General features: G+C 36.8%; 1 protein-coding gene and 1 non-coding gene across 2 annotated transcripts in view; both read right to left on the bottom strand.

Annotated features, from left to right (window-relative positions):
• Nucleotides 1-578: 578 nt before the first annotated feature.
• The window catches only part of Ints7 (integrator complex subunit 7), a 71286-nt gene continuing 48265 nt past the window's right edge, over nucleotides 579-23599 (bottom strand). Inside the window, exons 12-20 of the mRNA XM_027934761.2 lie at nucleotides 22605-22742; nucleotides 21364-21570; nucleotides 15747-15941; nucleotides 15099-15202; nucleotides 13692-13760; nucleotides 11893-12025; nucleotides 6978-7076; nucleotides 5565-5750; nucleotides 579-2173 (exon numbers count right to left, since the gene is read on the bottom strand). Coding sequence (XP_027790562.1) covers nucleotides 1886-2173; nucleotides 5565-5750; nucleotides 6978-7076; nucleotides 11893-12025; nucleotides 13692-13760; nucleotides 15099-15202; nucleotides 15747-15941; nucleotides 21364-21570; nucleotides 22605-22742 — 1419 coding nt within the window. The 3' untranslated portion in view covers nucleotides 579-1885. The remainder of the gene's footprint in view (nucleotides 2174-5564; nucleotides 5751-6977; nucleotides 7077-11892; nucleotides 12026-13691; nucleotides 13761-15098; nucleotides 15203-15746; nucleotides 15942-21363; nucleotides 21571-22604; nucleotides 22743-23599) is intronic.
• Nucleotides 1458-1564, bottom strand: LOC114092271 (U6 spliceosomal RNA). The gene has a single exon (XR_003582660.1). It is a non-coding gene; the product is annotated as a U6 spliceosomal RNA (small nuclear RNA).

Below are 23599 nucleotides of genomic sequence, written 5' to 3'. Positions count from 1 at the left end.
TTGAACTCTCAATCCTCCTGCCTTAGCCTCCAGAACCGCTGGGATTACAGGCGTGTGCTACCTTGACCGGTGAAATCTAGCCTGAATTCAGTAATTCTGCAAAGAAACTAAGGTCTAGAGAGATAAAATGACTTGCTCTAGGTCACAGACTAATTCACCAGAGTCTGACTCAGCTCTTTCCACACCTGGTAGAAGGATGAGGGGTTTGCACATCTTCCACACAGCTCTTATATTTCCCCCAGGCATTGCTCCCAAACACTGACACAGCTGTGCAAATTGTGCACTGCGTACATTTGGATGGTTTCTAAAGGGATGTCACTTATAGTGGACACTGTAGACCTGTATATACTATGATGATGTCTGTGTTGGTGGTAGAATGTATTATGAGGGGGCAATGGCTCATGAAGCCAAATGATCTTGGGGGGACCCGAGTTGCCAATTACTTCTCACTCCCAGAGGCCATAAAACAAACAAAAAAATAAAAAATTAAAACCCCTATTTTTTTTTTTTAAAGCATACACTCTAACCCTCTTTTGAATCAATTTAACTTTGAAGAGAAAGGGTAAAACACAAGCAAAGAAATTGAGAAATTTATTCAAAAAGGACAATTCCAGGAAACGTGTCCTGCTTCATCTTAGGAGCTGCATCCAGACCAATTAGCTAGCAGTATCTGCAATCCTATGATCATCCCTGATGTTTAGAAACCATGATCCCAAAGCACTAAATGATCTCAAATCAAGAAACAGTTCAATTACACCTCGTAAACTGTGTTAAGACAAAAAAAAAAGTATATTATTTTGTTGTTTTCAACCACTGTTGAAATAGAAAAAAAGGGGTTTTCTGGCTAACCAGAAAACTCTATTCCCTGAGCATCCCAACTAATTGAAGTTGTATTATAAAGAGACAGTTTTTTTCTAGATAATCCAGTATAATATTACATGACTCATCACAGAGAAACCAAACCAATCAAAGGAGATCTGCCCCTATTAAATTAAAACATTAAGATATTAAATGAGTGATGTTTTCACTTACAGAAACAATGTAAAAAGTCTATATTAAACACATTCACAGGCTATATTAGAAAAAAATAACAATTATTAATCTCCAATGTTTCTATGTAATTGCTAGCTGCTCAATGAATATATCAAAACAATAAATTAAAACTGCTTTAGCACAAAAAGAGATAGGTAAGTGGCTGAAATAATGCAGCAGCATGTTTCAGTTCTGCTAGATTGCAGGCTCTCAGAGTCCAGAAGGCAGGATATTGTGGAACCACTTTTCAGTTCATTTATAGAAGGACTCAGTTCCCACTGCGTGGATAAACCCTGCACTGAATGGTTAGAGCTTCCTAGGCTTAGCTCAAGTTCCAGGTCCATATCAGGCAGCAAATGATGTATTATAGTAGAGAAGCAGTCAAATTTACTAACTCTATGATCGAATATGTGACTGTTTTTTTTTAAAACATGGAATGTTTCATGAATTTGCATATCATCCTTATGCAGGGGCCATGCTAATCTTCTCTGTATTGTTCCAATTTTAGTATATGTGCCACCGAAGCAAGCAAAATATGTGACTATTCTGGAAAGAAGCAGCAGCTCAGTAACAGAAAAAATAGTAAAACAATAAAAATGTTAAATATGTTAGATAAAGGACTTGGTTTAAAAAGGAAAAGGGAAAACAACAACAACAACTTTCTGGCCAGGAACCCAATCATTTCTCAAACTAAATTTTTACAGGAAGAGATGTTTTCCCCCAGAACATTACATTAGAGAAATCAACGAATAAATGGATTTCACATTTAAGTTTCATACTTAATACATATGAAAAAGCAAACTACTTCTGTCAATTTGATCAATCCCTTGAAGGCTGTAGTGCACTTGCATGGTTAAAACCGAGTGTAGGCATTTCGCTGTTGCTGCTGTTGTAACGGCTGCTGGGCTTGTTGCTGTTGTAGGCGAATTTGCTGAGAATAAGGGTCTTCTAGAGATTTGACAAATATGGTAGTTCTGGGGCCAGTCTTCCATACGATACCATTAGCATCTTTCACTGAGGATTCCACTGTAATGTTGTGTGTTCCCAGGATAGCAAAGTTCAACAAAAACTGAGTACTGAAGTAATCATTATGAGGCTCAACCCTCTGTTCCATCTCATTGGTCATATTGTCAATGGGTATCTGGAATGAAAGAATTGTTAAATAATGACAACAGCTACATTTATTCAGTGCTCATTCTAAGCCATGCCCTATTCTAAGTGGTTGGTACCTTGCAAACAACCAAAAGGTAGGTACTAATATTATTCTTGCTTTTCAGCTGTAGAGGTTGATGCAAAGAGGTCAATTAGGTTCTCCAAAGAATGTTAGTGAGTAGCAGAGCTGAGTGTGAACTCAGGCAGGCCAACTCCAGAGCCTACCCTCACAACTATCAGGTGACAATGCCTCCTACTCTCATTGAGTAGAATGAGCTCCCAGAGACTCTTAAACCCCCTAATGCGCTGGCTTCTCTTCTGGGCTCTCTCCACCCAATTCTCTAAATCCCCACCTTTCTTTAGTCTGTAGAAAGATATTTGGAAGAAATAGGATATGGCCACTTATTTCAGGGAGTTTGAAATTTAAGAGATTAAATAAGAATATAACACCAAGTTAATTTAAGTATTTTCCTCCCTTAGTCTGATTTAATATTACAAAAGGAATTCAGTCATTCTTTACTCTTAAAGGAGTAAATTAACTTAAGAACTTGTACAATGCTCATTTAATGGGTGTCCTATTCAGACTAGTAGTACAATATATATTGGCAGAATAACTAATACAGACTAGTAGCATAATATTAGACTAGTAGTATAATACAGACTAGTAACATTATGTATTATCCTAGATTTATAACATTGATTTATTTAGCTAGACACTCATGCCTTTGTCCTCCAAATAGGATATCTGTTAGTGGATCCTCACCTATACCAAGATAAAGCCTATTAAGAGGCAGATTTATTCTGAGAATATAAAAGTAATATTAATGGTTATTTGACCAGATTACTCTGTGTTTCTGTAGTGCAATTATCAATCTCAGTACCCTAAAAAAAAAAAAAAGTATCTCAATGAGCAGTTATCATGAGGTCATTCAGAGACATTTCCCTGTGTAAGCTACATCACCAACGTGGAGAGCCACCCCTGAGCTATTTGAGCATCTTCACTTGGCCTTGAGCCAAGGAGATTTAGGTTTGGCATTGCAATCTGTTTTGTGGCTTCTCCCACTGGATGGATTGCACAATGCACTGACCTCTGTTTTTGCTCCGATCTCATAGCTCATAGCTCCAGAGTTGGGCATAACCCCTTGGAAACTAGACAGCCCACCTCCTACCTAATTTGGTGAAGAACATTCTATGGAAAACCTTTGAAGTTTTCCCCATGTAGTAAAGCAAATGCAGGCTCTCTCTCTCTCTCTCTCTCTCTTCCCAGTGTGGAAGTTCCATCCCTAAAGTCGAAGAGCCTCCTGCCTTCACTTTCTAAAATTTACTTTCTGCGCAGTGTTGTTTTTTTGCTGACTTCTTTTCTTAGCTTTATTTTCAGCCAGTCCGCATCATGCAGAGGAAATCCAAAATTCCATCATCCACGAGGGACATGGGTGAGACCCCAACCCTTTTTATTTTGAGACAAGGTCTCACTAAGTTGCTGGGGCTAACCTTAAACATGTGATCCTTTTGTCTCAGCCTCCTGAGTCGCTGTGCCAACTGCTGACTATATGAAACATACCTGTCAATTCTATTTCAAATATGAGAATAAGAAAATAGGCAATCTTGTTCCTTTTTTGATAGAATATTAGAATGATAGAGTACTATAACTGAAAACAATCCCTCATCAAAGGCCCGTTTTCTACCCTAAATTTCCTAGCATCCTTGTATTTAGGTAGGGACAATACATATACAGGTATATGCCACCATGACTGGCTTTTGTAGGGTTTTTATTTTCCTAAAGTAACAGGCCCACCAAAGAACTTCCTTAAAAGCACCAGAAATAGGCCTAGGAGATCTGATCAATCTTAATGGATGACTGCATTTTAAGTTGGAATCATTTTAACTGCAATTAAAACTGAAAGGTAATCATGAACTAACACAGCTTTATGCTGACTTTAAACAATGCTTCTTGTGAGCTAAGTCAATAATAGAGAAAATTATTATACATAAGCAAAAAAGTGATTTGTAGTTAGTTACTTGTTTCAAATCCAAAGTGAGGGCAGACCTGCAGACTACCACAAACTATGTAAATAGTTCTCACTACAATCTTCTGTGACAGTTAAGATTACTCAGCTGTAACAGCTGTACTCTAAATACAGTCTACAGAGTAAAGAATTTTTTTTTTTTTTTAATCATTCACCAAATATTTAAATATTTACTTACTGGTGACTTAAGGCACTGTACTTTGGGTCATGAATCAAAAGAGAGGAAAAGATAGGAAGGCTGAGCCTTACAGGAGTAGACAGAGTGCCAGAGTAAGAGGTACCAAAGAAAGTAATAATGGCTTAAACCAGCCCTTGACTTCATTTTTTAGCCACAAACTACCTAAGAAAATGAAATGCTCTTTTTAAAATACCGTCACTGATACCCCTCTCTTCCTTGCCATGAGGATCTTAGTTCAAACATGCTACAATAAACCTGGATACAACTAATCTGGGCAACTTTGTTAGTACAACTACAGTAGATTTGTTCCCTTGACCCACTTACTGTTTACCCTTATGGATAAATCATTAAGGAAAAGGAAAGAGATGTCTTAAAAGGGAACACTGCTGGGTATGGTAGCACCAGCCTATAATTCTAGTTACTCAGGAGGCTAAGGCAGGAAGACTGAAAGTTCAAGGCCAGCCTATGGAACTTACTGAGATCCTGTCTCAAAAAGCAAAAAAAGGGCTAAGGATGCAGCTCAGAGGTAGAGCCACTCTGGGTTTAATCCCTGCTACCAAAAGAAGAAACACTGATAATTAGTAGGCACACATTCAACATCCTAGCTCTCACCAGCAATATAAACCTGGTTTTGTTTAATACTTACCTACCTTGTGACTTCTGAAGGTAGCAAACACCCTTAAAAAAAAAGACTTGACTTTTTCTGATCACTGTATGCTAATGCTGTATATATGTACATGTGTAGCATTCTTTCACATGTAGCATGCTTTCATTTAGATCAACTGTACTGGCCTCTGAGGGAACATATGGGTCTTGCTCAGTGAAGGGCAGGAATGGGGTATAGGGACTCAGGTTGAGGCTAGGTGGGATAATTTAACCAGAGGTACAAGATTGAAAAATCACTGCCAGGCACCTGAGTCAGGTTTTCCCACAGCTCTAACAGTAATCAAACTCATATTTTGATCTCTGCCTGCTTGGATGCTTTCTCTCGTTATTAACTGGCTCAGACAGGTAAAAGAAAAGCATTGGTTAACAGTCTCCTCAAACCCCCAATATATGCTTTTATATTCATCTGATTCCTTTGGAGCTGTAACTGCAATCTACTTGACCATGAAAAATTCCCATTAGTGAGTTGGTAAAATTTGCATCACAATTCTGCCTCTTTTCTAAATTACCTTGTAGTCTTGACCAGATTTACTTTGTAGTGTGGAAGAAACATTCAGACAGACAGACTGAATTTTGCGGAAGAGTCCTGGTTTAGATCCATGCTGAACCACTCCTTCTACCTTTAGTGCCAGCTGTTGATTATTCTGGACAGCAATAGGTTCTGCAGGGTTCCGGGGGGATGGCGACAGAGCAAGCTGAAATGTGAACATTAAAATAAATGCCAACAACCAAGAGCAAGCTTTCTTCCCACAAACATGTCTGTGCTGATCATTGGTGACAGGTTAGTACATTCACACACGCATCCTTCTACCCCTATGAACTGTGTTGGCACAACCAGGAGAAGTACCTTCAAAGTCTAGCTTCCTTACCTCTCATGCTCCTTTTAAAAACCACCAAGTTTTTTCATCTCAAATCTCAGTTTTGTTTGATAGTAACAGAGGATTACAGGATAGCAATGGCACCGTTCTGCCAAAGTTTGGGGTGTGACTTTTTTTTTTTGACAATGAACCACATCCAGTAGGGAAATGAACTATGTAAATTTTCATGTCGAGCTGCTCTTTGCTCTTCAATAGCTTTTGAGTTGGCATGGTGGTGCTCACTTGTGATCCCAGCAACTTGTTAGGCTAAGATAGGAGGATTCCAAGTTCAAGATCAGCTTGGGCAACTTAGAAAGACCCTGTCTCAAAATCAAAAGGGTTGGAGATATAGTCCAGTGGCAGAACACAGCTGGTTCAACCCCTTTTTCTGATCACTGTATATTAATGCTGTATATATGTGTGTAAATATGTTAATGCTGTATATATGTACACGTGTAGCATTCTTTCACATGTAGCATGCTTTCATTTAGATGAACTGTACTGGCCTCTGAGGGAGCATATGGGTCTTGCTCAGTGAAGGGCAGGAATAGGGTATATACACACACTTTAAAAAAAAGTTTTTGAATTTTGAGTAGTTTAAATATTTAAGAAATACTAACTCTACTCATTGTCCAGTTTCCCAAAAGCTGTTATTCAAAGGCAAAAGAGATTTGAAGGTAGAACCAGTGATGGTGATGTTTTACTGGACTTGATTTGGTTTAAGTTAGGTCTGAACAGACTGATCAGACATTAAGACTCAGATCAAGATCCTAGTAGGCAACTCTGATGAAAATCACTAACTTATGCCTGGAGGTAGGAGTCAAGGGGTAGGCTCCAGTTATCCAAATGCCTGTCTCACTGTATTTGGTACCAACAGCTAAGAAGGGAGAAGGAGGATTAACTCTCAAATCCCATTCTCTTCTCCAAATCCTTGCTAAAGTAAGGGAAAGGGAAAAATTAAAAAGGCTACAAATTTTATCAAAACCAAAGTTAACATACTGAAATGTAGCTACATCCCATTTTGATTTTTGACCTATATTAACCTTAGTATTCTCCCTAACTTACCTTGATGCTGGTAGACTGCAGTTTCTGGAAAAAATATCTCTGAAATGAAAGGGGAACTTTCAGCAAAGCGATGATGGCATTGCAGAGGCATGCTGTATGCTGGGGGGAAGAAAAGAAAATCAATTGAAAATAAGTTTCAAATTTCATCAACAAATGGTACATTCATGAAGAAGTTTAAAACTGCAAATGCTCATACAGAGAACATTAAAAATACACAGCAATCAGGAAATAGGTATAACATCCAGAAACTGTGTATATCTATTCAATTGTTCATGTCAAGGAGTACAATTACAGATTCTACTTTATTTTGAACTATATTCAATAAGAAATGACAGAAGGGAGAAAATCCATAGTCTTCAAGGCCAAGCATTAGGCAAATTTCATGTTCCTATAGCACCTACAGCCATATTATTACACAATTATTTGAGGCACTAAGCCAGAGTTTCATATGGCAGAGTATGACAAAAAGTATGGTAAAAAAGCCAGAGCAGTATACACCCACCCAAAGAGTGACACCGGATCCCATGCAGAACCTTAGCTTTGAACTGGCTCATTCTTTCATTCCATCTCCACTAGGTGGCTTTTCTGTCACAGAGGCCATGGATCTCCAGAAAGTAAGCAATTGTGGAAATTTGCCAGGGTTCAGATAAAAGATGACTATATAATCTGTCTTTATGTAATTATGAAAGTTTAATAAAATGTTTTAAAAATCTATTTCACACATTTAGATGAATTTTGAAAATCCTAGTCTAATTGCAGAGGAACAGAAACACTACAGTGAATCCTTCAATCTTAATCCATGAGGGGAGCAGCTTCCCTCTGCTAAGTTTCTCTACAATGTTTGGCCTCAACTTAGGCTCAGAGCATGGATTGAAATGAAACCATAAGCACAAAGCAAACTTTCTTCTAAGTTTCTCTTGTTAGATATTTTGGTCACAGCAATGAAAAGCCAACTGAAAAAGGTCCTGACCCTCACTTTTTTCTGATTTTTTCCTTCTCCTCCATCTTCTTTCCTAAGATCTTCTTTTGCAAGTTCTTTAAATATTGGTCTCTCCCCAGTCATCTTCTCTTCTCAATTCTTAGGTTCTCCACAGGCAATGCTCTCTACTCCCATGACTTTAAGAACATCTATGCTCATGATTACCCTATCTGCATCTCAGCCCACCTTTCTTCCAACTCCAGACCTCTGTTACCCAACTGCCTATAACATGGCCAAATATTTGAAAATGAAACCTTCACCTTCCTTCCCCAGCCCTGTATATTCTGTCTCAGTAAAGGACCAACCAGTAATGTACTCAGTCACTCAAGCTGGGAATCTAGTCTGCATTACCTCATATCTAATTAAAATAAACAAACAAAAAAGACAAAACCTTGAAAATAATATTGCTAACCCCTAAATATCTTTCCTATGCAGCTGTTCTTCTCATTTCTACTGACATTTTATTAATTTGCTCTTACTTTGTATTATTGCAAAAGTAATGCATGCCCTCCAAGCCATTACCTGTCCTGCCTGTACCTAAGAATATATAATTGTATCTTAACCACTTCTCTCTCTCTCACCTATTCAAAATTCCTAAAAGGCTTCCTAGTCCCTTCAGGGTAAAGTCCAAACTCTCTAATGCTGTGTTGAAAGCCTTTGGTCAGCTCTTTCCACCTACCTCTCTAGGATGATCTCTCTGGTGCTTGGCTTGCACATGACACTGCAGCAACAACAAAGTGTTCCCAAAAGGCATCATGCTATCGTATGCCTCTGCTCTTGAATTGTGCCATTCTCTGCCTGAGATTCCCTACCCCTCCTCATCTGTCTAATTCACATGCAAAGACATCTCTTTGAATTACACCCCCCCTGCCATCACATTTTATCAATACTCTATTTTTTTTAAACATTTTTTTTTAGCTGTCAATGGACGTTTATTTTATTTATTCATATGTGGTGCTCAGAATTGAACCCAGTGTCCCACATGTGCTAGGCAAGTGCTCTACCACTTAGCCATAACCCCAGCCCATTATCAATCCTTTTACATAAATTTCTTTCTTCTTTTTGCAGTGTTGGTAATCAAACCTAGGGTCTTGGGAACTTGAGGCAAACTCATTTTCTCTTTTGTGCTACATCGCCACCTTATGCAGAACACATACTATAATTTGTTTATAAAACCTTTCTTTCTTTCTTTTTTGGTACCAGGGATTGAACCCAGGCCACTTAACCATTGAGCCACATCCCCAGCCCTTTTTTATATTTTATTTAGAGACAGTGTCTTGCTGACTAGCTTAGGGCCTCACTAAATTGCTGAGGCTGGCTTTGAACTCAATGATCCTCCTGCCTCAGTCTCCTAAGCTGCTAGTATTAAGGGCATGTGCTACTGCACCCAGTCAAAATTTAAGGGAAGGCCCTATGTCTTTTTCTATTCCTAGGATAGTTTAAACTATTTTTTTAAATATTTATTTTTTATGTGTAGATGGACACGACACAATGCCTTTATTTTTAGGTGGTGCTGAGGATCGAACCCAGGTCCCGCCCGTGCTAGAGGAGCGCTCTACCGCTGAGCCACAATCCCAGCCCTAAACTATTTGAGTATCACAAAGTATCAAGTGTAAGAAACACAATCTGGAAAGAGAGAAAAAAATTTAATGTTGATTAAGTACTCCTTATACTCCAGGCCCTATGTTAGATAATATGCATTATTTATGTTAAATTTTACAGAAATCTTATGAGGTTGGTTATTTTTTCTGTACTTCATACAAAAGGATGTTACAGAGCTACTGAAAGACAGCACAAGAATCTGAATGTAGTTTTGAATAAACCGAGGGTTCTTTGCTCCATATTATATCTCCTCCTAGGGAGAAATTTCTCATCTCTCCATTATATTCAGCAGAATCAGCTCCATCAAAGTGGAGTTATTGTTTGGCATCTACTTAATTCCTTCAGGTGATGCTCAGGGAGTATCAAAATGATCACTCCTCACAAAGACGTGTGGATTTTTTTCAAAGATAGTCTTTATCACCTCTCTCAGCAAAGAATCTCAGTGTCAAACACTTATCAGTTCAGCAATACTATTAATAACTTTATAAGAAAAGAATTATGTTAAGGAAAGCATTTATCCTTAAATCTAAACTAACTCCTTAATGAAGGACACATCCTTCCAATTTCTTCTAAGACACTTAACAAAGGGTAAGAGTATAAAAAGGGCAGGAATCAGGAAAGGGCTACAGGGAATACAAGCATCTAACATGTGAGCAGGAGAAGAGGAAACTGTCCAAAGTGTACAGTCAGAGGCTGGCTGTTATGGATTGACTATGTCCCCTCAAATTAACTGAAACCCTAACCACCAAAATGATAGTATTTAGAGAGGCTGCCAATATGGGATTTGTGTCCTTAAAGAAAAGGAAAAGAGGCCAAAGTACACTCTCTTTTTCAACCATGTGAACATAGTAAGAAGGCCACCTGCAAGTCAGGGAGAGACCCTCACCAGGCACTGACTGCTGGCACTTTGATCCTAGACTTCCTAGCTTCCAGAACTATGAGAAATAAAATGCTCTTTAACCTAGCCAATGTGTGATATTCTATTATAGAAGTCTGAGCTGAGATTCTGGTGAATAGTCAGACAAGGAGGAGAAAATAGGAGAGTTTGTTAGTCTACCCTACAACTGGGAAGTCAAGGGAAAAGATTTAAAAAGTAGTTAGTGCAACAATGTTAAAGCAGCAGTTTCAGTTCAAAGAGTATATCTACTAAAATACATGAATGTCATCATCTGGCAGGAACTGATTTACTGCCAGTCAGAAAATAAGCCCAGCCTGCAGTGGTGCATGTCTATAATCCCAGCTATTTGAGAGGCTGAGGAAGAAGGATTCCAAGTTCAAGGGCAGACTCGGCAATTTAGGGAGACCCTGTCTCAAAAAATAAAAAGGGCTAGGGACGTAGCTCAGTGGTGGAGCACACCTGGGTTCAATTCCCAGTGGTACACGCACACGCACATGCACACACACACACACACACACACGCACGCGCGCGCACGCACAAAGGAAAGAAAACAAGTGTAGTTTTTTTCTGTTTCAATTGGCCAGTGGTTCTCAATTCTGGTAGCATGAGAGAATCACCTGGAAGCTTCTAGAAGTACAGATGTTCCACAACTTATAATGGGATTATGTTCCATAAACCCGTCATAAATTAAAAATATCAAAGGTCAAAAAATGCACTTAATCCACCTACCCTACTGGACACCATACATAATTTACCTTAAAAGTACTCAGAACACTTATATTAGACTTGATTTGGGCAAAATCATCTAATACAAAGCATACTTTATAATAAAATATTGAATAAATATTATAAAATCAGCTTCATAGTAAAGTGTTAAATATTTCATGTAATTTGTTGACTACTGTACTGAAAGTGAAAAACTGAAAGGTTGTATGAAGACTCATTCCTGAATACAAATCACTTAGCACCATCATAATGTCCAAAATGTGTAAGTTGGAACTCTTCTAAATTGGATACTGTATACACTAATGTATGGGCCTCATTTCAGACTTGACTGGTCTGGGGTAGGGCCTGGATATTGCTGTATTTTTTTAAAAGCTCCCACAATGACCCTAATTTGTAGCCAAGGTTAAGAGCTATTGCAACTTCAGTTACATTTTAAGAAAAACAAAAAATTCTTTTTTTGGTCTACATTCAGGTAGAGCAGACTTTACATGTTTAATGTGGGTATGTAGCAGCTAGAGATGCACTAAGTGCTGTCACAACAATGCCATGAAGTAGGTACTGCACTAACCCTGTTCCACAGGTAAGGAGACAAGCACAGAGGTTAATTTGTTGAGTTCACACAGTTACAAGTGTCAGGATGGATCAAAAAACCCAGCTCTCCATAATAAAAAGTCAGCAAATAAAAACTCAATAAAACAAGCACTACTTGCCATATAAGAAACAGGGGTGTATTTCCTATTGAGCGATTCCACCTCCTCCAAGACATGATTATACACAGACATCATTCTTCTTTCATATTCACTATCAGCATTGGCTGTTCCACTAGATCCATATTCCTGGAAACTAAAATAAAGATCAGTATCAATCAACCAAAATGGTAACTCTTTCAATGCCTAAATGTGCCAGGCTTTCCATATATTCCCATTTAATTTTTCAAACAAAGAAATAATTTCCATTTACAGATAAGGAAACTGAGGCTTGGAGAGGTTAATTATACCTACATTCATCTAACTAGCAGGTAGCATGCTGGGATTTCAACCCAGATCTGATTTCAAAATGGTGCAATTAACCATTCTGGTTGTTAGGCAGTATAAAAGTATCTAAACTTGTCATTGCCATGAGGCAAAAGAAACACAGGGTATCTGAAAAGGAAACTATCAATAAAGCCAGCTGATAAGTGTTAAATTAGCAATTAGCTACATGAACAACAGATCAGAATATAGACAGCTGAAGAGTGCCATAGGAAAGACTGCTCTTGAACAAATCACTAGGTGAAGCAGGACGAATATTTGGAAAGATGTAAAGTACTGGGGCATACACGGCTGGGGAGATGCTATGAACTAAAGCCTGGAAATAAAATGCACAGAAATGTGCAGGGAAGAGCTGGTATACAGAGCATGCTGGGCAACGTTTAAAAAGTTCCTTCCTTTTTCTTCTATTGCTTCAAACACCACACATTTCTGAAACTGTTTCTGAGATGAGAAGGTAAAACCCTTGCATCTTAACTAAACTTTGAGAGGACTGATTGAAAAATGCAATACAGTAATTTAAATATGTTGGATATAGCACTGGTATTATACCCTTATATCCTTTTACTGCCTACTATGTGCAAGGCACTTTACCAGACATTTTACATAGGTGATTTCATAACCACTCTGGGAAACAGGGATCATTCTCTACCCCCAGTTTGTATATATGTAGCTTCAGTGAGAGTAAACATGTCATACAGAAAAGGGTTCACATTAATATTTGCCTGGGTCCAAAGCTCTCTTTTCTGCAGTCCTATATTTTAAGTTCCGTTAAGACAAGAAATGAAGATATTAAGATGGATTGGGTAGACGGAAAAAAAATTGCTAAGTGACCGTATTGGAAAGTGATTAACATTTTAAAACAGACAGTAAAGATCTCAGAATTGCCCTGAAATAAAACTTTAGTGTAGAGAAGTTTAAGTTGCTTTCTTGATGACATTCTCTTTGAGGAAGCTGATTCTGAAATCTCAGGTCTTACTACATTCAAATTATAGACAAGGAAATGTACATTCTAAGGTAGAATACTCCCGGGGGGGGGGGGGGGACCACAATGCATTGTTCTTTAATAAAAATAATTATTTTAAATATAAGATTAGTTATTAAAGAAGAGAAGAATTTTAATAAAGTAAAATCAGGAATTTCTTTTGGTTTAGGAAATCAAAAAATAAAAAATTTCAAGTTCAAGTTTAATTGTATTAACTCAGTTTGTAGTTATACAAGAATGTAGTTAAACAAGAAGGAATGTTTATATACAAAGAACTCCTTCCCAGTTATTTAAGTCCAGGTGACAGGAAGCAGATTTAAGTATACAATGGAAATTTATGTATGGTCACTAGCTATGTGACCCTGGGCAAATGTTGGAAGAATTCTTCCTGTTTTGTTTTTTTGTCTTTAATTTCCTTTCTGAAACACTGTGGTAATGATTAGGAAAAATAAAATATATAAAAGTGTTTTGTAATGTAAACTACTATTAGAATTACCTTGCTGATTCTGGATCCAAAATCAGGGCCTCTATGGCATGAGATATCAGTAAACAGCTCTGCTGCTGTCTAGGTTATTGTTAAGGTTAAATATGAAAACAGAGAAACCCACTATGGATTTTATAGTATCTGAATACTCAAAGAGTCAAGATGAGGATTGTGTTTTTAGTGAAATCATAATGTTATGCACTCAAATGATCTGTGGCTCTATTTCTTCAAGATATACTGCCTGTCCTAGCAGCTGTCAAACTCTGTTTCAGAAAGGGTATTTCAGATGTGCATAAAGTGGAAAAGGGGACCAGGCAACAGACCTGATAATTCACAGCAACTACTTTTATCTGTCTTAGATAACCAGGTTCTTCACAAGAATTTGAAACAAACAAGAAAAGAAAACAAAAAAGGTTTCATTGCTACAAGTTTTTTTTTTTTTTAAAGAAAGAAACCAATGGTCTGTAGACTTTTACCTTCATGATTCCTCAGCTAGGACTCAAGGGGTCTCTCAATTCCCTTGAAATTATATGTAAATTTTGGGGTATGATATGCATTTTGTAGGGCAGAGGGTTCATAGTATCCATTAGGGTTTCATCAATAAACTAAAAATGTCAAGAACTATTGATTGGCAAATCCTACAACTTAATGTAATTTTTTTTTTCCTCTTTCCAAAAATGATTTGAAGTTCTTAATAAGAAAACATGGAAGGCTGGGGATGTGACTCACTGGTAGAACACTGGTAGGTCTAGAATGCATGAGTTCTGAATTGATTCCCTAGTACTAGTACTGCTGGGGTGGTGGGGGGAGGGGGAAAGAAGAAGAATGAAAAATGTAAAGAGGTTTTAGGAAACAAAAGTGATGATTAAAACTACTGACTAGATCCTTGATAAAGGTGATGAGAACCAGCCATGAAGAAAGTTGAGGTGAAACACAAAATGTTCTCTAGTGGCAAAATGTACTGCTGGAACTCAAGTGGGCACAAGGTATACACCACACTGGTAGGACTGGGGTTGTTTATTATTATTATTTTTAATGTAGATGGGGTCTTGCTATGTTGCCTAGGCTAGCCTCCAACTCCTGGGTCCAGGTGATCCTCCTGCCTCATCCTCCTAGGTAGCTGGAACTATAGGAGTATGCCACTATGCTGGGCAGGACTCAGGCTTTGGATATTCTCTTCCTGGAAGTAGAGAGAGAACACCACTGAGCCACCACTTTTTTTTTTTTTTTTAAAGTCTGGCTTAAATTAAAAAGTATAATTATTCTGTTTATATTCATAGGGAGAAGTTATTAATTATAAGAAATTTGAGGGCTATCTAATGTAGATTTTGTGTACAGGCATTGCTGAAGTATTTAGTCTACATTTAAAAAGAATACTTCCCAAAAACAAGAAATACAAGATGAGCAAGCTTAGGATACAGTTCTACATTCCTCAAAGTTGCAGAGTCAGCATCAAAAGATGCCTGATAAAGATCCGCATATCTGGAGGCAAGGCTTCGGAATTCTTCCATGGACTGTTTCATCTGTAAAGAAGGAAAAAAATCAATATGACAAACAAACATGTTACTCTTATTGCATAAACAATACAAAAATGAAAACCTAAAAAACCCTATTCTTAGACAAAAATTCTCAGACAAATTTTCAAGGAAAATTACTCTTATCATTCCATTTGTTTTCATAAACTTTGTTAAATAAAATCAACATAGATAACAAATGAAACTACAAATGTTGATAAGATTATGATTTCTATATAATATATAGAAATACAAACATTAACATTTTACCTTCAAGTTCTACTAAAATAATTTTCAAAAACATTTCAAAGTTTCTTTAAATTACAATTCCATTCTCTTTATATAAATATATAGAACCCAATGAGACATCATTGATCACTTTGTTGCTCTAATAACACATTAGTCTATATGGCAAGAAAGATAAGTTAATAAGCATTTGACACAATGTCTGAGTCAAATTTCTGATTTTCCCTTTCAGAACTTTTTATCTCATAGTCAGTTTAAAAAACCTCAAGAAAATAAAAACTGCACTGAATGCAGAGTTAACACCTGCCTGATTGGAGATTCGACCACATCTCTGAAGGTCATTTCCTAAGGTCATGGCAATTGTTGTGGCAATCGCAGGTGGGGGGCTTGTTTTTAGGCTATTACAAGTGCAGATGAGTTGAGAGAAGGCTTGTAGAAGGTCAATCCTGAGTTTTACAAATTCACACTGAAAACTTAAAGGATTCAGCGGTGTACTGGCAGCCTGGAATAAAAAAGAGATATTTAAGGCAAAGTAAACACAACAGGGAGATGGGGCAGCACTAATTAGAGTTGGCCTTCTGAATCTGCAGATTCTGTGTCTGTGATTCAACCAAGCTTGGTTAAAAATATCTGGAAAACAAATTGCATCTATAATGACATTATAGACGAATTTTTCTTGTCTTTATTCCCTAACCAACATAATATAACAACTAACTACATAGCATTTAAATTGCAGTAGGTATTATAAGAAATCTAGAGATAATTTAAAATGAGGATGTGCCTAGGTTACATGCAAATGCCATTTTATTCAAGGGATTTGAGTATCTGTAGATTGTGGTATATGCAGAGGGTTAAGGAACCAATCTTCCTGAATACCAAAGATGACTATATTTGTCAGTTTATTCACAAGTACAATAGTTACAACACTGATGGATAAACACCTAAATTTTATATAGAGAATTATATAATATTAGAAAGAAAAACTTGTTATTAGCATCAGCTCTTCATGTTCTATCAACTTACAACAAACAGTTCCTTCCTTCTTATATTCACAGACACCCCACAACCTGTGGGCTTGCTAGATCGTTATCAATTAAGACATCATTTTAGAGATGATTGAATGACATTACTATTTTTCCAAGGTCCTTTATCACCTTTCTCCCTTTCTAATCTGAAATTCTCATCACTGGAATCATTAATATCGTCTTGAAAAGTTGGGCAGGAAGGAAAAGAAAGATAAGGACAGGAGAAATATTTCTAGACAGTTACTGTTTAAAAAAAGCACAAAATTGCCTCAAGGCTGCCTTCAAACCCACATTAATTTAAAAAGTTTCTAAGTGGACACTTGAGAGATCCTGAGAAGCCACCAAGAAAGAATAGGTTATTACACACAAATAAGTTTCAATGAGGATAGAGGGGTGAAAGGGGTAAGTCTTGGATGGCAAAGAGTAGCATTAGCTAGGTATGGGGCGGGGGTGGATGGGGTGGGAATGATAAGTCAAACCAGCATGAAAAGAGAACTAAGATAATTACTTCATCTATTTAGCAAACGTCCAAGTGGAGAACTTAGCTGTTTTCAACAAAAGGCACATACTAAGAATATGCTAATTTAACAATAAAGGGAGGCATGGAGAAATTAATCTTCCTCAATGATATGATCTTCTTAAAACTTGCTGATGCTGTTTCTTAGACTCTACCTCATACTACTTTGTTAGCAGGAGAGCCAGACATGCATTTTAGGGATTCTAGGAATCAGTTACAATATTATCCATTTGGCCAAGTATCACATATTGACTTTAATGTACTTCTGGTGTCAAATATGAATTATATTAAGTGATAAGTCATGTTTTACTCTACAAAATAAGAAGCTACTCCCTACATTCCTTATAAGAGTGTACACTCACCTGATATCCTTCTCAAACTGCCAAGGCCCTTGATGAAACATTTCCTATTAAGTAGAGGTAACAACTATACTCAGTATATTTTCTTTGTGGTCTTCAACCTTTGTAATATTTTGTTCTAATTATGAAACAGTACATATTAAAGTATTAATGAGACCCTTTCAATTGTTTTTAATTTCTTAAATGAGTTCTGATTTGCTCTTGTAAAAAGACATATTTGCTCTGCCTTCTCTGCCCTAGCACCTACTGGCTATTTTAAATTTACTGCTTGTCAACAACTTTAGAAGGGACAGGCATACTATGATACTGTAATATAAATACAGTACGGACCATCTTATCAGACAAAAAACACTGGTAATATTGTTCTAACATGCATCATAAAACTGAAAGATAAGCAAGGTACAGTCACAGCGAGAAAGATTTGTCTGCTACTCTGGATTTATTTCTAACAAGAAACATTTGATTGATGATAACCTTGAAAGTGATGTTCCATCTTGGATCATGTTATACTGAAGGAAAGCAATGTTAGATATAGAACACATGTTCAAAAAGAACACAGAAAATATAGATTTGTCAGAGGTCAAAGACTTTAAAATTTAGACTCCAGAACTATGAGTAAGGCTGAAAGGAAATAAAAGAAGTATCATTTACTTTCCTTTACACTAGGGCTAAAACTTAAACAGCAGATAAAACAAACACTGTTATAGTCAGAACTATCCCAAACCTTCCCCAGGAAGGAATTATTTCATTCAGTTCAACACAGCCAGGCAAAGAAACAATGATCGTCTTCTCATACTCACTCTGGGCTGAGAAGAATGGCTGGCAGAACTGTACCCATTAGCTAAATCCCTCTTTTCCTGTCCTATTATTTGTTATTTTTCTTCTTTGTGTCTTTTTCCCCACTTTCGTTTAAACATACGGAGTTAAATTATCTTAAATGTGCATATAATGCTATTTCACTGAATTTCTGATTTATAGAATATGGCGTATTTTCTAAATGAAGCTAGCTAAAGAAAATAATGAGGGTAAAAAGAAAATAACCTGATAAGTTCATAAAAAAAAAATACATGTAACAATCACATTAATATAAAATTCACCTGTTTTTTTTGTTTGGTATGGGGGATTGAGCCCATGGGCACTTAACCACTGAGCCACATCTCCAGCCCTTTTTGTATTTTATTTAGAGATAGGGTCTTGCTGAGTTGCTTAGGGCCTAAGTTGCTGAGGCTGGCTTTGAACTCGAGATCCACCTGCCTGATCTGCTAGAATTGCAGGTGTGCATCACCACGCCCAGTAAAATTCACCATCTTAACCATCTTTAGGTATATACCGAGTATATTCATATTGTCATAAAATATCTACGGAACTTCTTCATCATGAGGAACTGAAAATTCTATACTCATAATCTCCCTTTCCCCCCTCCCAACCCAACAGTAACCACCATTCTACTTTCTGTTTCTATGTATTTGACTATTTTATTTTATTGTATTGTATTTTTTTATTTATTATTTATTAATATTTATTTATTTATTTTATTGTATTTTTATTCATTTATTTATTTTGCAGTGCTGGAGATCAAACCTAGGGCTGTGTGCATGCAAGGCAAGTGCTCTACTACTGAGCCAGACCCCCATCCCCCAAAGACTTTTTATAATTTTCCTTTCCCCTTCCTTTCCTTTTTGATGGATTGAACTCAGGGCACTTTACTGCTGAGCTACATACCCAGTCCTTTTTGTGTTTTATTATAAAACAACGTCTTACCAAGTTAGCCTAGGTTGGTCTCGAACTGCGATCTTCCTGCATCAGCCTCCGGAGAAGCCAGGGTCACAGCCATACTCCACCAACTATAATTTTATTTCTAAGAAGCCAGACAACTCTATTATTTATCATTATGTTGGGAAATTAAACACCCAATGTTGCTATGGGGTTCTCATAAGCACAGAATTTTGACCTGTGATTTATCTGAAGCAGGTGAAAAGCTGCTTCAGATAAATCACACCTTACCTTAAGCCTCCTCTTAAGGAATACCTTGTACAATCTCAGATTGTGATAGTTTATATCAGGAAGCAAATGAAGTCCATGTTCATATGAACTCAGAAAACTATTCAAAAAACTTCTCACTTGTCAAGTGAACAGATAAAAGAACAATTTTCAAAAAACCCTGAGAGTATAGTATAACCAGAAATGTGGGAATTTTCCAAGGACTCTAGGGATCCTACTGCCTTCTCCTCTAGACAATTCTGAAGTGGAAAATAATTTCTTTAACACCTGATCAACCCACCATGGGAGGGTCTCATCATGTTGCCCAGGCTGGCCTCAAATGATCTTCCTGCCTCAGCCTCCAGAGAAGGTGGAATTATAGGCATGAGTGCCAGACTCCTGTTTCTTTTTTAAATCTTCAAAGCACTGTGTTTGGTATATAGCAAATTCTTATAATCTACTGAATAAAAGAACTACACTTTAAAAAGGGAAAATCTGAGGCCCAATAACTTCAGGTTGCAGTGTGTTTATGGCAGAACTGAGACTTAAGGGTATCCTGTCTGTGAATCAAGTGCTTTCTTCCTATGTCAGAATTCAGTACTTAATTATTGCCAACCCTCATTAAATATACATACTTCACAAATCATTTAAAAGAGTATTAAACATTCAGCAGAACTTTCTATAAAATTAATTCTATCTATAACACTCTTCTGTAAGCCTCTTTCAGTTTTTATCATTTAATATAATGAATAATTAACAATTTTCTGCCCCACATAAACTAGAAAATGAAATAATTTTATTGATCTGAACCAATATTATAACCTCAAATATTCTGAAGCATTTATTAGCCTGATATAGCCAACAACAATCTATTCCCAGAATCATGATAGATGACACCACCCTTTAAATGGAGAGGAGGCTTAAGGTAAGGTGTGAGCTAAGCATGAGTGAGGCCCTGGGTTCAATCCCCAGCATCCACTTAAAAAAAAGAGAGAGAGAGAGAGAGAAAGGAGGGGAGCCTCTACATTCTTGTTAAATAGGTGTCAATCAGTTCTAGTGTAAAAACATAAAGGATACTTCAAAGAAATATGTGCCCCACAGTAGTCTGAACATAGTCTCTTTACTGTCTATTTATTCTTTGATCTCCTTTGAGGTATTTCTTCTGGGATGTCCCACCATTAAAAAATATTTTATATATGTTATAAATGTGTGTAAATAGGAACCAAAGTTTTAAGGTCCTGTCTCACTTACAACATGCAATATTTAAAGTTGTATAACAATACTTCAAAAATGATTAATGTTGATTATATAAACTCTTTACTTTTAAGTGGAAAAAGCCCTTCATTGATGCAGAAAATGCTCATTTTATGGAATAGAAATAGGTTTTACTTAGGAATATAATTTAAAGAAAACAAGAAATATTAAAGGTTTTCCTTCTCTGCAACCCTTACACTTTCTTGGCAGAGAAAATAAAAATTACAGGTGACCAATTGTTAATTTGGATATCACACAGAGGTAAAAAGGGGCACACTAATCCTTGATAATTTCTTCTTTATCTATAAAGCAAGAAACTCACTGAGGATGCAGCTCAGTGAAAGAGAGCTTGCCTAGCATGCACAGGCTCTGGGTTCAATTCCTAGCGTCACAAAAGAAAGCAAAAAAGTCTATTTACTAAGCAAGTTAACTGCAAGGTATGAGATGAGGTTAGGAGTTTACGTTTGACGGTGGTATGCGTCAGGCTGAGATCTTATTAATGGAGTCCAGAGAGGAGGGATTCTGTCTCCATGCTATTTATCCTGAATTCAGCAATCCTTTTACATGTGGTACCTCACATTTTATAAAAACAGAACATACACTTTCATCAATCTATGAATTTTAAAAAGGGGACAGGGCTAAGGTTTATTTTCATGACCTACTTGTAAATTTGATATTGCCAGATATACATACCAGCAGTGATCTCTCAAGTAGTTAAAATAGAATAACCCCAAATAGAGAGAATTCACACACAAATCATTATCACCAAGGGAAATTAAAAAGACTTACTGTTAAGGAGGCAATCCCTTTGTGGTAGAATTTTAAAGACTCAGCAATGCAAGAAAGTGCTGAACTGTAATTCTCCTCTTGCAACCCAGTAAGACACTGTTCTGCATGTGAGAACTCCTTCAAACTATTCAGCCAGAAGTAGAAGTGTTCTGAGGCAACCTGAGTCAGCAAACTCTGATAAAGCTCTCTGGCCATGTCATGATTACCCTGAAAAAGAAAGAAAGTAATAGAAGGGGCACATGATGAAGTTCTTGCATTTGAAGTTGATTCAGCAAGTCAAAGACAAACCCAAACTCTAGATAAGCTTGAATAAGCATTCCTCATATTATGTAATTTTTTTGAGATTCAGTCTGAATATTTCCTCAGAGAAAATATGCTGAGCTGCTTTTATGTAACATATGCCTTAAGTTCTTTACTAAAACAGTTCCAGTTTCAAAGAGAAAACAAATGCAATTAACTATAATCCAAGACGAGATCTTTAGTCTGAAATAGAAATATAGAAAGTATATGTACTTACTATATATATGTCATTCTGAATGAGCTATTATTTTGTGAAGTAAAAGGAACCCTGGGGGGAGGGGCAGTTGTAGGGGGGAATGTGAATACCATTCAATGCCTGGGGGTCAGGGATGCTCAATGTCCTGCAATGCTTTGATGCTTGGGTGGTTTGTTATAACAAAGAACATTATCCTGCCAATAGTGTTCCTCTCCCATTTGAAAAACAGTTTAAAACCTGAGAATGTATACTTCAATCACCCAGACAAATGCTTCTCAAAGTCTCTGGACCTAGATCCAAAGACTTCTGTACTACTTAACCTTTATATTTCTTCTCAAAGAAAGTTAATAAAAATTGTTGGGCTTTTCATATCACTAAGAAAAGTACACTATATCATAACTTTCCTGCTTCTTTTAAAGAATGATAAGGTTGGGAAGAGAAAGGGAAGAAAGATAATATATTGATAAAGGAGGCAGAAACAGTAGACATCATGAAAGTAGTATGAACAATCTATAGCCAGAGTTCCGATTTTAATTTCCTCATAACACTGATAAACACCAACAACAAATACAGCATTCTGTTATGAGAAAGGTTAAAACTTCGGTCCTTTTCTTCATCATTCTTAGAACCTATGAGTAAAAATTACTTCAACCTTTATTTTCAGTTTTGATGACTAATAATCACAAGATATACAATATATGACTTGATATTTCCCTCAACCCTGGTTACTCGGAAGAATACATACCATTCGGGAAGCCTGTCTGGCAATTCGGTACACAGTCCATCCATTGGAGACACTTTCAAGCTGCTGCTTAATTACTGCCTTTACTTCAGCAGATAATGCTTTCTGGCTGGCTACAAAAATCACAGTAGCCAAACTCACCTAACATTGAGCAAGAAGTAAGAAATTCATGTAATTTTGTCCAGTATCACAGATAACCTACCCAAGAGGGAAAAAATGAACTAGGGTTCATTTAAAAAGAATAAATTTGTTTTTCACTGACATTTATTTTTAGAATTTCTTTCTAAAGCCACTGAACAACTGATTCCATTAAGAACATTATTTCTGAAAGTAAATAATTAGAAACAATGTCCATTCATAAGGATAAATACAATCACAAAATGAGATCTCATACATCAGTGAATTTCATAGTTATACTTATCAATATAGATGATTAGCAAAATTAGAAAACTGCAAAGGATTTCAGTAGTATAACATTTACATAGTTAAAATACACAAAGTAATACTACATATTACTTAGGGACATACATTTATCATGCAAAGGAATGATAAATACCAAATTCAGGATGGTGGTTACCTCTGAGAGAAGGGAGATGCTATTAGGGTGCTTCAGCTGTACTGGTGATACTTTCTATAGATTCCTGAGTCTTACTCTGTCTTAAACCAGCTGATGAATGCAAGAGCTTTTATTGTATTATTCCTTAGATTTTTTTTTCATAATTAAAAACTGCCTTCTGCCAGGCACAGTGCCACACGCCTGTAATCCCAGTGATTTAGGAGGCTGAGACATGAGGATGTGAGTTCAAAGCCAGCCTCAGCAAAAGTGAGGTGCTAAGCAACTCAGTGAGACCCCATCTCTAAATAAAATACAAAATAGGGCTGGGGATGTGGCTCAGTGGTTGAGTGTCCCTAAGTTCAATCCCCGGTACCCACCAGAACAAATAAACAACAACAATAACAACAACAAAAACCTGCCTTCAAGTAGTACTTATAAAAAA

This window comes from Marmota flaviventris, chromosome 12, assembly GCF_047511675.1.
Source record: "Marmota flaviventris isolate mMarFla1 chromosome 12, mMarFla1.hap1, whole genome shotgun sequence".
NCBI classification, from domain to species: Eukaryota; Metazoa; Chordata; class Mammalia; order Rodentia; family Sciuridae; genus Marmota; species Marmota flaviventris.
The sequence above is the reverse complement of the archived record's forward strand: the minus strand, read 5'-3'. Positions and strand labels throughout refer to the sequence as shown.